The following is a 16,170-nucleotide window of genomic DNA, read 5'->3' as shown; positions in this document are numbered from 1 at the left end:
GAATGGATACAGTCAGAGCTAGTTCACAGAATTCTCAAGAGAAGTCAAAGCCATTTCCTTAAATTAAATGCAACAGACCATTCCCATGCTCGTCTGTATGTGAGTCAGAACATTGCCTATCCATATTTCCGAGGTTCGGTGCTGAATCTGTTATGATTTATTGTAAGTCAAACCTGTTTATGGCGGCCACCCAAGGGAAAGAAAAAAGAAGGCAATCATAAACATGGTCGTTAACACGTTATTTTTTTTTTCTCTCGGAGGGAATTGTTTTTAGTGGCCGTTTACGGCAGGTGGCCGCAGCGGACAGGTGGCCGCAGCAGACAGGTGGCCGCTATGGCAGGTTTTTAGTTATTATCATTCTTTCATAAGGCTGCCACGTGAGATCCAGAGTCTTCCTGTAAATCACTTGTTTCGGTTGCAGATCTTCAAACACCTCGTTTTTTATAGAGTGACACGACAATTGCTCCTGCGATAATTGCCCTGGTCTCATTTTCTCCGAGGTCGAAGGGTTCTGGTTTTGGGTTGGAGAGGATTACAGGTTTAGTTTGATGTGAGGGTTAGGATTAGGAAGAGATTAATGTTTGTTGGTATAGAATCTACGTTTGGTTTTATAGCGTGCAGATAGTTTATGGGAGCAATTGTCGCCAGGAGCAAATGTCGTGGAACCATTTGTTAGATGTTTAACAGATACAGATTCACTTATTTCGTACACATCGTGTATCAGGTTAAAGGAACATGGTCGGAATAAATTTCATTGTAAGTTGCCACGACTAAAAAAAAATGAAAAATGACATCTAGACATTCAACTTCCCGTCAACAATTTATTATGCAGATTTTGATGAATGCCTGTATGACGATATCGACTGTAACGAAGGAGATTGCGTCAACACTGAGGGTTCCTTCTACTGCGATTGTCCACGAAACTGGGCAGGCTACCACTGCGGTATGGATGTGACTGGAGTACATGGTCTTTTGTCGTCATATTCTAAAAACACGTCCTTTTAAGCCGAGGGTGCAGTTAAACACTCTTCACGAGCAATTGCATGTATAATGTTTTACTTTGATACTCACAACTATGTTGTGCTGCAAGGACATCAGTATTATGATCGTATTGGTCATACATTACGTAGCGCATGGTATGCTTCTGTGCTGCATATTAAGTATCTTGAAAGTGAGCGTTATTCCGATAATTACTGTTAGGAACAACCACAACTCTGCTACTGCTTTTACGTTTTCAACTGTTACCCTCATTAGCTGCAAATAATATGATAGTGACATCACTTTCACTGTCTCTTCTCGAATCATTAACATTTTTTTTTTTCAAAATGTAATTATATGCATTGCGCTGATTTTGGCCATTGTAATTTCAGCCGTCATTGTTGTTGTTTACCCTCCTTCTTTTAGTACTTTCATTGCCACCAGAAGGATTCGCAGGATTTCCACCATATTACAACTATTTTAATGCTATTGCTTTCAACGATTTTCTTTCTTAGTACCTTCATAGTACCTTCGAAAAAACAAAAGAATATATAAGATATATATATTATATATATATATATATATATATATATGATTTTTGCTATCCACTTTTTTCTTCAGAACACCAGTTACCCTTCTGCTTGACGAATCCCTGCCTTAATGGAGGCACGTGCACAGACGAGCCAGGGAACTTGACCGAGTACCGCTGCGACTGTTCACAGCAGTGGGAAGGTTTCAACTGCCAAATCGGTACGATTGAGATAGACAAAAGCTCGTTATGCTAATTGTCACATCTGCGACTCACACGTAAATCAAATGGTTTGCTTTGCTAAAAATGTGACTATCAACATTTTGGAGTGACTCTTCTGTGTGATGTTTTTTTTCTTATTCCTTTCTCAGATGTAGATGAATGCATGCAATCAAAGATATGTGGAGAAAATGGAGTCTGTGAAAATACTGAAGGATCGTTCAGCTGCGCGTGCATAGATGGCTGGGTGGGAGATTCGTGCGACACTGAAGGTAAATTTCTTTGATCGCATAGAATACTTTTCTCCACAGGAATGTGGTATGATTTGTCTCACTAGGAAGTTCTTGTTGTGCTCAGATTCGGTTCTGCCAAGATTTATCAATTGCTTGCAGGAGTTATGATGATATGAGGCATTTTCTTTGCAGTTCAATGCAATACACTGATCAATTTCTTCGCAACAATTCCCTCATGTGTTTAAATTTCTCAACTCTAGTCCTACTGTTGTGCCCAGATCATGTATAGTGTTGCAATGATGGACGAATATTTTGATGCTCCGTAGACTAAAGTGTGTCTTGTTTTATTTCGATGACGTAACACAAGAAAAGTTCCGTTCTGACGGACAAGAATGGTCTGTATCGAATATTACCAGATACCTACATGCCGAATTAAAGTTCTTTCCGAAATAAATTTAATCCATTTAGTTGTCCTCTGAGATATTTATATTAATCAACCTGCGGTACGCAGAGGAATAGTGTGAGGCTGTTTTGCTTCTTCGTTGCATGCATAATTTAATTCATGGTTTTGAAGGTGTTTTTTTTTTATTCTGATGCGATTTATCATATTCAATTCATCACTTCAATTTCTTTTATTTAAGTGTTATCTTAATTTCTGATGTTCGCTGTCTTCATTCATTATTTACTTGGTGCCTATGGAAGAACTGTTATGCTACTGAGAAGCAACTAATGATTGGCTATATGACGATATGTATTTTGGGCTGTTTTGTTTTATCCGGAGATTGAATACAAAATCACATATACCTAGAGCAAATAAAGGTTTAACACAGTCATAGGTAATCAACGGTTAGCTAAAGAGTTTTGAAATGAATGAAATATAATGTCTGTACAGACCACAGCTGCCCATGTGCTGGGTTATTTGTTTGCTTCTTTCTATTTAATTCCCCTGAAATATTTCATTCATTCTGTTTTCCTTTTTACCTTATGCAGTTGTGGCTTCAAATGCTGCTCTCAGCACAGGTAGGCTATGCATCATCCAGCATCTTTGTATTCGAGTATTTCCTGTCAGTACGCACTATTTTCGAGAATTCGCATTACCAATGATGACTATAGTGGCATTTATTACTTGCCATCATTTCTTATTTTCTAGAGATTTTTTTCATGCTTTTGCAGATTCTCGAGTGTCCCTTTAGTAACAAATCTCTATATATTTGAAGAGTTTAATCCTCAAAAGAATAACTGCAATATTTGGCAATTTGAGTTATTTGAGAATAAAGCTGCTAACAAACAAAGATCTGATAATAAAATATGGGTTATTAATTTACATATAACTTCAAGAATATTCCTTGTTGTGTAACAAATGAGTTATCACCGGAAAAGTTTGTTTGTTATAGTTTGTTTGTGGGGGGGGGGTGGCTCTATTTGATGATGGACTAATACTCAAATTGTTTTGTTTTGTTTTGTTTTGTTTTGTTTTCTGCAATCAGAATCTGGTATTCCGTGAGTTCAGCAACGACTAGTGTACTAGTTTACTGTCAATGAAATGATCACAGCTATTCACTCAGCAAGTTGTGGTTATGTACACCAACTATGGATTCACTCCAGTGATATGACAGTACATGTATTATCAAAAACCTAATATCTACTTGAAATCAGTACATTTTATCAGATATCAGATGATTACTTTTTATCTCGTTCGAACAAGTCATTATTATATTAGCATGTACACGATGCCTATTCTATGATTATTTCAGAATGTAAGCACTAAAAAAAAAAACAATATCGCCATCATTTTCTATGCATGCAGAAACCATAATCATCATTGGTGCGAGTGCTGGAGGGGTGTTTGTCGTGATCGTCTTTTTCATAGCAATCTCCGTCTGTATCTGCGCGAGGTAAGTCACAAGGAGTACTTCAAGAAAGAATTTTTCTGTGGTAACGGAATGCATGAATTCCCAACTGTTTGGGAGGGGAGGAGAGGGAGTGATTGTATTACTTTTGCTACATTTAAGTATTACAACACGTTTATACACGTTTGCATTGGTAAAATGTGTTTGACTTAAATAAATTTCGCATTTATCTATGAAATACGAGTATCAACATATGAAATAAAAACATTGTACAAGGTGGCACTCAAATGCTTTGCTTCCTTTTATGAATGAAGTCCTATTAGAAAACCGGTGAGTCGTCGTTCATAACTCTCAGTGCATAGCCATGTTGTAGATATGTTTTGGTGTAATAATGCATGGAATGTGATGCAAAAAAAAAAAAAAAATCAGTCCCAAATTCGACATTGCAAAACGATTAGCATCAATCCTGTTTGGAACATTGACTCATTATTTGTATGAAGGCATAATTCTTCCAAGTCGCCTGCCGGCACTGTCCAAGTCGCCCAGAACAGCTACCAAAATCCGCAACCGTACCACACCAACCCTTCCTTCGTGGCGGATCGCCTCGACGTACCCCCTCCCTACCAACCACCGTCTCCAAAGCCGCCATCGAAGATCGTGACAAACAACGTCGACTCGACCGCATATGCGTACGAAGTGCCGCTGCCGTCTCCTACTCCGCCGCAGTACATGTCGATGCGTACGTCGCAGCCTCCCGCCCCGCTGGCGCCTGCTGACCAAGAGTACTTGGAACCCAACTCTCAGACGCCAGTCGCCACAGGGTCCACGGCACCTGGCGTATCTGGCTATATATCATTGGATCATAACAACGATCACCTTTATGAAGCACTGAATGACATATCCCAGCCTCCAGGAGAAAATAGCTATATAAACATAGAACAATAGAAAAGTTTCATTTCACCAACCTCAGAAATATGTTGTTAAGTTCAGTCTGTATCTTTACAAACAAAATATTTTATGGTGCTGTGACAGAAAGTGTCTTCTACATTAAAAAAAAGGCAAACTAACAATGCATCATAAAAGCGATAACAGTTACGAACGTAACCACAAATGTATCACTTCACTATAATATGGCTTAACCTAGGTCACACTAGTACCAGATCAGTGGTCGTATCGGTCACCATTGAATTCAGGAACATCTGGGATTATGTGATGGCCTTTGCTCAAGACGTAGGTTATCAGTTTCGCAACAATGTCATATTTCTGATCAAGGCTGTTCCACTTTTTTTTTTGTTAGCAGGCAGTGACTGTCACAACCTTGTCCCATGAGTATTCTTCCACGACCTTGCGAATACATTTTGGCAGAGGGTTGCATGAATGTTTAGATATATAATAGAGGGGGAGAGCATTGTGCGTGTGCTACTTTGTGTGTGTTTGAGTTGTGCTTTTGACTAGGAGGATCTAAATCCAGTACGAAACAATATAACGACAATTCGTCAGCCAAAATTACAAACAACGGCTAAGAAAAAAACATTATCTTTCATTATCGAAGCGATGGGCCTGAAACTCGAGACTCAGGAACCGCTACAAAAAAGAAAGTCATTTTCAACATTATTATCATATTTATCACTGACTTGCATTATTTCATGCGACTAACGAAAACAATAAAAAGGTTGATGCTTCAGTGAAAGCTTAATACGTCTGATATATAGCTATTTATTTATAAAGCACCTCACCCTTTTGAAAAGGTGCTATTAAGTTATGACAATGTATGTATGTATGTGTTTATTGGATTTTTACTGTGAAAGCTGTCACAATACGCGGCTGTCACATGTGTATGGTTTTTCTTTGATTAATTTACAATACAAACCAAACTTTACGATATCTGCCGGTTATCAAAAAAAAAAACCACATTAATCACTGTACGATACTAAACTAGAATTTTCTCAATCTCCGTTTCACTCTGGCTTTCAGATGTCGAGCTGTGCGAAGATACAGCCAAAGCGCATTTTTAAAGGGGCATTGCAGACGAGTTTCATAATTGCACATCATGTAGTACATAAATCGACAGCTCCATGTGTAGATTCATGGAATTTATTGTGGTCCTTGAGCAGAGAAACCAATACACTGAAAATCTTATACAAATTACACTGAACAGTGTTGATGACATCAGAGCCTCACATATTTCAGAAATTTAAGGAGCAGTGTAATTCCATTACAATACCACTTACTCAAGAAGTTCACCTGTGAAGAATCCATGCGTGCCTTCTTCTTTTGTTCTGCTTCCTTGAGCCCCAACTCGTGCATTCTTACGGTGAGGCTGCCATGTCCTCATCCTTGTTCATTGCAATTTGTTATAAATTTTGAAAGCATTCTTATTCCTCATCCCAATCACTATAAATTCTGAAACTCTGTACTCAGTTTAACTAATTTATAATTGTTCAAAATAATGTATAAGTATGAAAATCATCTGGAGGTCCCCATCAAAGACCTACCTTGTATAAAGCCACATGGAGAAGAGTTGCACGAGGAAGGAGACACTTTTTTCTTTCCACCCAGGCTTAGTCATCCTTCACTGAATTCTTTTACCCCCGTCCAGCAGCAATATGTTTGATATATTTTTACCTCTTTGTCCGGTGATATGTTTACGATTTCATTTTCGTTGAAAATCGTGTCATTACGCAAAGGGTTGATATGAATATTACAATATGATTGCCACTAACAAAAAGTCTATGATATGCGAAGAATACTTGTCTATTTATAGTGTACAGGATTTACTACTTTGTTGTAGTTTTCGAATGTAAATTGGAAAAAATAAAACCTTATGATGGAACGACAGTACGGTATAACGTAACCGCCTCCCTGGCTGTACTCAGGAAACTTACACATGCACACACACACACACACACACACACACACACACACACACACACACACAAACGCATGCGTGCGCGCACATTTACACACGTACATTGTATACATTGACCATTGACCATTGACCATTGTATACATGTATATGATCTGTACAATATGTATAATATATATATATATATATATATATATATATATATATATACATGTATATATATATATATACATGTATATATATATATATATACATGTATATATATATGCGTATATCATATATTATATATTTCATATTATATATTGTATAAATATGAAAATACTAACCTGTGAGGGCATTAATTTTGTATTCATGTATCTTTTGACATACGTATGCAGAGAGAACTTTGGACAGCTACACTGCTTGTCTGTACCTGTTTATTAAATTACAAGTAATGCAAGCCTACATGCATCACAAACTTGTTCGATCTTAACAGGACAAGGCAAAAAAAAAGAGAAAAACAAACAAATACATGAGAAAAATGCAGAAAAGGCTTGGCTTCAACAATAATACACCCAGGAAGGTTTTGAAACAATTACGGAAACACGGCAGTTTGAAAGCGTCATACAATGTATCTACCACGTCCCGTGAGCCTAAGGTAACATCCCCGGGGTAATATCATAGAGATGTATTATACAACCTATTACATGTATGATGCATGGCGCATAGATTTCTGTAAAATAGTTGTGCTATTCTGAAACAACACAGTTCGTGAAATGCCAAACGCCATTGCTGAAATTAATCAACTGGGATTTATTATACTCGTGGAGAAGATTTTGAACACAAACTGCATCGAATGGCGAAAGAACAAGAACCTTTCGCATTCCATGTATAAAGTATATCTCAAAATTATTGTATGCACGTCGTTGCTTTCAGTGGAGATCTGTTCAAACCCTAGTAATAGTGAAGGGTGATCCACGCAGAGCCTTCGTAATGAGACCGTATTGAGATCTCTGTGGGTAATCCTTTAAAATTAAGTAAGCCCCGATAGACAAGCTCTCAAAGGTGGCGCTGTTGAATATGTCACTCCACTGCCGCCGTCACTGTGTGTGTCTGTCGCAGCTACAGATAAAACCAGCAGAAAACGACTTGCAAACTCATTTCCTTGCTGTGGTAAGCAGGCACATTTTTTTTTTTTTTTTTTTTTTTTGTCGCGTTTCCGGACGGTTCGTTGGGACTACGCTCTCTTCAGATTCTCTGCGGCAGAGATGCGCATGTGCCGTGTGTGATTCCAAACCAGATACATATTTTCTGCACATTTCATTCCGTTTTCAATTGGAAAATACTGTCTCTTTTAGTTTGTGAATAGAAGAACAGCGCTCCTCGAATGTTGATGTTATCTTATGCGGTCTCTAAAATCATCACGGAGTCCTATCCCGCCGTGCTCACTCGGCTCTCATGATCACACTTTCCTTTCCATCATCGCAAAATCTGCTTTTGAGGGGCTTGATTCGCCGTGAACAAAAAGCTGCTGTCTTGCGTCGTAGACCGCCATTAGTCATACTGATGTTAATTTGGAACATGTCCGTGTCCTTTACAATTCTATTCCACCTTGTTGTTTGGGGGCTTGCTTTTCCCCCAAGCGTTTTGCAAGCAAAATTTCCGAGCATTGCCGTACTTCTTAGCTTTCTTCCACAAGATCCGCCGATCTACAAAGTATGGTACGCGACAGTGGGAGTTCGACGTCTGACTCACTTACAATTGGTCTTTTTACGACGAATAATTACTGGTCTCATCTTTGGTTAGGTCCACGTCAAAATCGTTCAGACTATCACCGTTGTAGCCTTTTGCCTTGTGGGTCTTGTTGAGAACTTCCCGGTTGCCCTTCTCCTTCACGCCCGGGGCGGCTGAAGACAGAATTAAGGATGATGAGATGATGATAATAAAGATAACAGGGGGGCATTTCATGAAACATTTTGTCCGACAAAATTGTCAGACAAATTTGCTCTCAGCCAATCAGATGCAAGGATTTCAGTAGCTTGTAACAGTTTGTCAGGAAAATATCCGACCAAAACGCTTCATGAAATGCCCCCCTATATGTCGAGTTGGGCAGGAAGCCAGGTGAGGTCGAAAAGAACAAAATTTGGCACTTGTAACAAAACTTATGTAATGTTTTAGTGTCAGAGATCAAGTGGAGCCATTATTTCAAACTTTTCCCATAAATTTTGATAATGAGCTTAAAGGGATAATTCTTTTGGAGCCAGGGCGCTGTCAATGAAATGATTGCAGAATGCATAAACTATAAATTCAATGATGACAGCTTATTCCCTTTTATTTGATAACATAAATGACAGAAGACAGATTTTGCTATTTAATCCAGTCAATTTATAATAAACTCTAATACATTTCTACGAACTAAACACACAATATTGATCAGTTCGCAAAACATACGAAAGACAGGTGCATAACACAGCCACTTACTCTGAGGACAAGAATGTCATTATCTTCCATAATTTGACATCGCATAAGATAAATGAGGTACAGAAGCTGGTATACTGCTATACACAAGAAATATCTGTATATTCGATTATTTCATATTCATAAGTATAATAATAAAGAAATAAAAGAAGAAAGGACAAACAAGGGGAACGACAGAAAAAGTGTATCCTGACAAAGTACAGTCACGCTTGAGATAAGCAGCTCTGAAACGAACAGGTTAAAATACATTTTGTGGCATTCGTTGTTCACATCATACGTTTCCTCTCAGCTATGGACTTCATAACGTACTTACGGTGCTGGCAAATGTCCCCGACCCAGTTCCTGAAGCATTTGCATTTCCCCGGAGCTACGCAGCGGCCGTGATTGTAGCAGTTATCCTTACACGAAGCTATACATGACATAAAACACATACACATTCAAGAGGAGACGGTAAAAAGGAAGAAGACATATTTATAGAAATGTGTAGGTGGTCATGTGTAGGTGGTCTGTGTGTATGTATTTCCCCTTCCTTAGGCTCGAAATAAAATTTGCGGTGATATAACACAGATTCTGACTCCTCTCTCCATTCTACAAACAATATTGCCACAGGCAAACAAAAAGAAAAACAAAAGCACCTCCCCCCCCCAAAAAAAAAAGGAGAGATTCCATGGTAATCTGACTGCAACAGTTAAATGATACTTCTCACCCAGACTAGTGCAATCCACAGTCCTTAGATCAATTCAAGCTGTAACATTTCTTTTAAAATAATGTGCAAAGGGTTGATATCAAAAGTGTAATGAATCGTTACTGAATATCAAAATTCATTCACTTCTCACGTCTCTAGCAAAGACATTCAATGTCTTGGCAAGAGCTACTTTGCAATAAACGAAACATTTCCATCACCACAAAGCTGGACGAAGCAAAGATCAGCACTTCACAACGAATGAGCTACACAACTATCTTGCTCATAATGTATTACATGAGTTGTATTATTTTTTTTTTATTACCACGCTGGTATATTTCAACAGTCTACGGAACAAACGACGAATATCCACATTGGTGGCACCGTGTCCTTACCGAGATGACAAAACTTTCCGCTAAATCCCTTTGTGCATGCGCAGACCCCTGGAGAAACGCACGTACCTCCGTTGTAACAATGCGGATTACAGAGCACTGTAATGAAAACAGAATAAAGTAGATTGAAATTGTAACATCGTAAATTACATCTCTTTTATAGTAATGGTAAACATTACAACAGGAATTACAACGTAATCTACAGAAGAAGCAACACTGAGTAATATGATAGAAGTAGTAGAAACAATGATAACATTGAAACGTCAAGATCAAGATTATCATGGCAATCTAAAACAATTATAACGTATAAGAAAAGTGTAAGTTACAATATTGATGATAGATATTTTCCTTATAAGAATAAACAAGTGAAAGAAAGAAAAAGACAATATGAAAAAGTTTCTCCGTGAAACCCTTATGTCGAAACTAAACCTGAATAACCACGTAAATCCACTCGATGCGGTCGCTTTAATGTAGGAATTTATTGATCGTTGCGGTGAAGTCAAGATTTTTTAGTGAATACCCAAAACGCACCGCTTCCTGTTCTGACCGACGTCGTCAGTGTAAGGACAATAAAAGAAAGAAGCGTCTGCCTCCTAGCCTACAAGCACTGACTGCTTTCTATCAAAACACATTAATGTGGCTTTAACCAACCAAGCTACATTGATGTCCTGGCTCCGAACTGCCTCGGTTGAAGGTTAAAAGAGAAAGAGAATGGTGGGGGGGGGGGAGGCGGCACTCGAAAGATCCACCTATTCGTTCAGCGTTTTTACAGGAAAATTAATTAGGTTCACTATACGTTGCATCTATGCAACTATCAGTATACTGTTTGTTTTTACTTCAGCGATGTGGTCGTGGTTTGACAGTAAAGCCCCTGACTCGTGATAGTGATAATGCATGGGGTTCACAGATCGGCCATATCCCCATCGTGTCTTGGGGGGGGGGGGGGGGGGACAAAAATCGTGTGAATGTGTCAATTACCACATACACAGGTTATTGACTACGCTGTCTTCTATTCCTCAGCATTTACAAGTTTGTAAATCATACCGTGGAACGCAGGGTGTGTAATGAGGAGGGGGTGTCTCAGAGAGAAAAGAGGATATTTTGGTCGAAAAGGAGAGCAGTCGTTATATAGCTCACATTAACGCTACACTCGATTTTCTTTCATTGTGATTCGATGAATGAGTTCTCTCGCATTGACGCCTGCTCCCATTTAGCTTGAATACAAACGAATTCTCGTAAAATTGGACGACCTTCCTACCGCATGAATTCGGAGGGAACAACAATTCTTGCTTCCAACTCATCCCGTTCCCATATTCCATGGGAAAAGAATAGGTATTTCCTATGATATTACATTCTGACCTAAGAGCGAAAGCAATTATATGTTAACTGCATTAACCATCTCACGTCATCAGGATCAATGGGACCATTTTCTTTTTTTTTTTCTGAGACCACCTCGACGATAAACAGATGAGGAAATATCTCCACAAAGAAAAAAGGTCTTTTGACTTATTCACGTAACATCAATGCCGATGATGATTAGAGGTGGAAGTGTATGTGGGAAAAGAAGAAAAGTGCAATTGCATTACCTTGGCGACATTGCGGGCCGTAGTAACCATCTTTGCAGTCACATCTCCCGGACGGGTTGCACTCTCCTCCTTGGGCGCAAGGTGGGTTGCACACCGAATCTTTCCAGCGAGAGAGGGACGAAATAACAGCATTTTAATGAGATGACGATTACTTGGAGTAATTGGACTGCATTTATTTTGCAATAAATGCACAATTCAAATTAACTATATGGGCTGAATTTATAGATTAGGTCAGATGAAGTAGAGTATGCTGAGGCAATAATTTGATACACAGTACATGAAGAAGATACACGCCGGAAGCTGAAGAAAAACAAAACAAAACAAAAAATAAAACAAAACAATGATCCGTCAGAAGCTGATGTAAAACAGAGAATAATCACTATTAATTTTTCAATTTCAATTTATTTTCGTATTTCTCGATGGAAAATACATGGTATATAACAAAATAAAATACAGAATGTCCAGCTTGGATATATACATGAAGAAATAGGAATACAAAAGTAATACATAACGGTCGATGTGTCATTTTCAATCAAAGTAAAGGATGCGAAGAGAAATACGATGGAACCTACTAAAAAGCAAAGCTTGTTGAGTGTAGGTCCCAACAAAAGCCTAGTAAGGGGAACAGGATGAGGAGCACGGGTACAATTAAGACCAAAAGTAATGATAAACAAAAGAGAATGACTATTACTCGGGGCTCAGAAGATTCTTCTCACATGCATTTATGTGTGTGATAAAATGAGAACAAGTAACCACATGCTGCACACTATAGCAGTTGCTCTCATAGCAATTTAGACATGGGAGTGACAATGACGTGAATACTTAAGTACTATTAGGGTTTGAACATTCCGGCTTCCATAGACACGGGGAAAGATTAAAAAATGGAGAACATGAATCAATTGCAATTCCTATATGTGATATACCAGCCAGCTGCAATGATGCATAAAAGAAAGGAAAAAAAGAAAGGAGGGGAAACTATGCGACACGACCAAGGTCTTACTAGAAGTGGAAGGAAAAACACCGATGGGAAGGAATTTGAGAGAGCATGCAACTAAAATGTATATGCATGAGTCTGTTCACATGGCAACAACCGAGTAGTATAACAGAGCAGCTATCAGCATAATAAAAAGGAATTTTAGTGCACTTGTGTGTTGTAGCTATTCAATACATGCTGTCTGAGTTTACGCTTAAAGGATGATAATGACAAGCAGCTTTTAACCTCTGTTGGGAGATCATTCCAATATTTAGGACCTGTATACATAATTGTGTTTTTAGCGAAAAATGTTCGAGTTCGTGGAAGGTGATAAGCGTCACTCTGGCGAGTTGGATAATGGTGGACAGAATTGTTTCTTATGAACATCTGTAAAAAGACACCAGGAAGATCTTTTGAGGAAAGTTTATACATAAAAATACCTAAATTATAACCAAACAAATCTATCAGTTTTAAAATCTTATTTTTCTGAAATAAGGCGTTAGTGTGAGATAAATACCCAGCATGGTTAATAATTCTGATCGCTCGCTTTTGAAGAAGAAAAAGTGAATCCAGTAAGTATTTAGATGCGTTACCCCACGCAAGAATTCCATAATTAAGATATGGGGAAATCATGGTTGAATATACAACCTGCAAGATATGGTTGGGCAAAAAATGTTTCAGTTTGTTTAGGATTCCTGTATTTCGTGACAAAATTTTGCATAAAAAATTAAAGTGAGTTTTCCAGGAAAGGTCACTATCGATGTAAAGTCCTAAAAACTTTGTACTATCTACTCGGGTTAAGTTAATATCATTAATCTTAACATCAGGAATAACTTGCAAGGAATTGCTAAATAACATATAATGTGTTTTATCAACATTTAATGATAACTTGTTAGCGTAAATCCAGGACTGAACAGATTTCAATTCATTATTCATTATACTTACGAGGGTATTGGGATTGCGGTGAGATAGAAATAAATTTGTATCATCAGCGAAACAAATAAAAGAAAGAATCTGTGACGAATTTTGGAGATCGTTGATGTACAGGATGAATAAAAGTGGGCCAAGAAGAGAACCCTGGGGGACACCGCAAGAAGTTGACGTCATACCTGACTCATAGCCATTTATATAAGCAAATTGTTTTCTGTTTGTGAGATAGTCTTTAAACCACTCTAAAGCCCTCCCACGGATACCGTAATGGCTTAACTTATAATGCAAAATTTGATGGTCAATGGTATCAAAAGCCTTCGAAAAATCGAGAAAAACACCGATGGTGTGGGAAGCATCATCTAAAGCATGAGCTACTTTATCAATGAAGGCTAATAATGCGTGAGTTGTGCTATGCTGTTTTCTGAATCCAAATTGGAAATTAGAAAGAATATTGCAATTAACAAGAAATCTAAGAGTTCGTTTATAAACAAGCCTTTCAAGAATTTTTGAGACTGAGGTTAAGAGAGATATCGGGCGATAATTGCTCACAAATTCTTTTGGACCCTTTTTGTATATGGGAACAACTCGAGCGATTTTCATATTATCTGGGACTTTGCCACTAGATAAAGATTGATTGAAAATATAAGTGAGTGGAGAAATTATTTCATTTATTATATTCTTCAGAAGAAAAGCCGAAATACCATCATTACCTATACTTTTCTTAATATTTAGGTTATCAACAATTTCTTTGATTTCTTCTTCAACAATAGGAATGAAAAACATGGTTTGTACATTCCTGTCTTTTAAAAAAGAATGAAAAGTTGTCTGGGTATTTGGTATTTTGCTAGCAAGATCAGGTCCTAAGTTAACAAAGTAATCATTGAATACATCGGCCATTTCCTGTGGATTAATTGAAAGGCAGTGTACATACCTGTCATTAGTTTTAGTAAACATTAATAACCCAATCACGATCATGGATTTAAACAACGTCGTGTATCGTATCTAAAATGGATGCAGCTTTCACGATTCTTTTCCTTTGTTTGTGTGGTGCATGCAATAAAGTCTTTGTACACATGGAGTGAAGCTTTCGCTTTAATAACGGAGCATTGACAACACACAGACAATGATTCATAATCACATCAACACCTCCCCCTTTCTCACCCGCCCACCCAATCAACATCAATTTCCTCATTGGGAGAAATGGACCAAAAAGAGACGTTTTCCCTTCGCTCTAAAATATCAAGTTTCCGATAACAGGAGCAGTAAGACCTCTCCACTATCATATTGAATTCATAGGCCTTCCTTCTCTTTCCAGAGACCGTTGAAATTAAGTCTGAGCGGTATACTCTTTTAGGCAGCGTCGTTTGCAATCCTATTTTCTTCATCATGCACTACATACTCGCTGGCTTTATTAAAGAAAAAATGGGAACAGTTCATACACAGTGTCAAACACTACTCAGAAAACCACTTAAAAGGAAAGACAACACGATGTCATTTCCCCCGAGGCATTTTGCTTTAAATTTGTCATCCGGTTCCCATGTAATGAAGGTAATGAAACTTGCTGCATGCTGCAGCCATTGTTTCTGTTGGGAACATATTAATCTAATTGAAATAAACAAAAAAACCATTAGAATCATCCAATAGAATCCACATGACAGTGTCCAAAATTTGTGGATAATAAACCGCGCACATCCCAACTCATGTGGCTATACATCGAATAGCGCCCTCTGTTAACTTAGATTATGGATGACTTGCATGTGGCGGACAGGTGGGTCGCTATGCATGACATTTAATGGTACGTATGATTATTTTCCCAGCATTATAGCATTAAGGTTTAATCATGGACCCTACCACAAAATGGTAGGGTCCATGGTAAGACCTTAGAATAATTCCATACTTTTAAACATTCCCGGCATTATGACATTTGAATGTAACACCTTAGAATGATACCTTTTATACATTCTTTTTCAATCTGGAAGAAGAGTGGCGATGCTTTGATGTCCTGTCCGTCGTAGTTCTCCGTCTGGAATCGAATGCGAAAACTGACGAGGGTGGTTCCCGACTCACGCCCGTTGCATGGAAACTCAACACTGAACTCTGCAACAGCACCAACAACATACAAAAAGCAATTAACAAACATTAATAAATATCAGTAGACACGTAGAAAAGCGGATTCGTGATACTGTTTAGGCAAACCCAATCGTTTCACTGTTGCTCAAAATTGTTGAAATGAATGGAAATATAGACACTAAGGTGAATAACAATCAGGGGATTCTTGCAAGAGAGACATACAGCGTCCCCCCCCCCCCCCAGAAAAAACATAGACAAAGTAAATTTGCCTCTTACCAGAGTTTTTCGTCGGGACTCTGCCAGTAGTTGGAATGCTGAAAAGTGGATAGCCAAGGAGATCTGGGTTGCTGGTTGTCACGTCCTCTATCGAGTAACGATACTGCCAAAATGAGAAATGAAACGTTA

The 16,170-nt window shown here is 38.2% G+C and overlaps 1 protein-coding gene across 1 annotated transcript in view; it reads right to left on the bottom strand.

Annotated features, from left to right (window-relative positions):
* Window positions 1-8,424: 8,424 nt before the first annotated feature.
* LOC139722892 (protein shifted-like) overlaps window positions 8,425-16,170 on the bottom strand; it is a 45,079-nt gene continuing 37,333 nt past the window's right edge. Inside the window, exons 4-9 of the mRNA XM_071634173.1 lie at window positions 16,042-16,144; window positions 15,646-15,792; window positions 11,793-11,891; window positions 10,210-10,305; window positions 9,446-9,541; window positions 8,425-8,561 (exon numbers count right to left, since the gene is read on the bottom strand). Of these exons, the coding sequence (XP_071490274.1) occupies window positions 8,425-8,561; window positions 9,446-9,541; window positions 10,210-10,305; window positions 11,793-11,891; window positions 15,646-15,792; window positions 16,042-16,144 (678 nt within the window). The remainder of the gene's footprint in view (window positions 8,562-9,445; window positions 9,542-10,209; window positions 10,306-11,792; window positions 11,892-15,645; window positions 15,793-16,041; window positions 16,145-16,170) is intronic.

The sequence above is a fragment of the Diadema antillarum genome, unplaced genomic scaffold (genome assembly GCF_040938485.1).
Source record: "Diadema antillarum isolate AM-2024a unplaced genomic scaffold, OU_Dant_1.0 scf00000176, whole genome shotgun sequence".
NCBI lineage: Eukaryota > Metazoa > Echinodermata > Echinoidea > Diadematoida > Diadematidae > Diadema > Diadema antillarum.
Note: the sequence above shows the minus strand (reverse complement) of the source record. Positions and strands in the feature narration are given on the sequence as shown.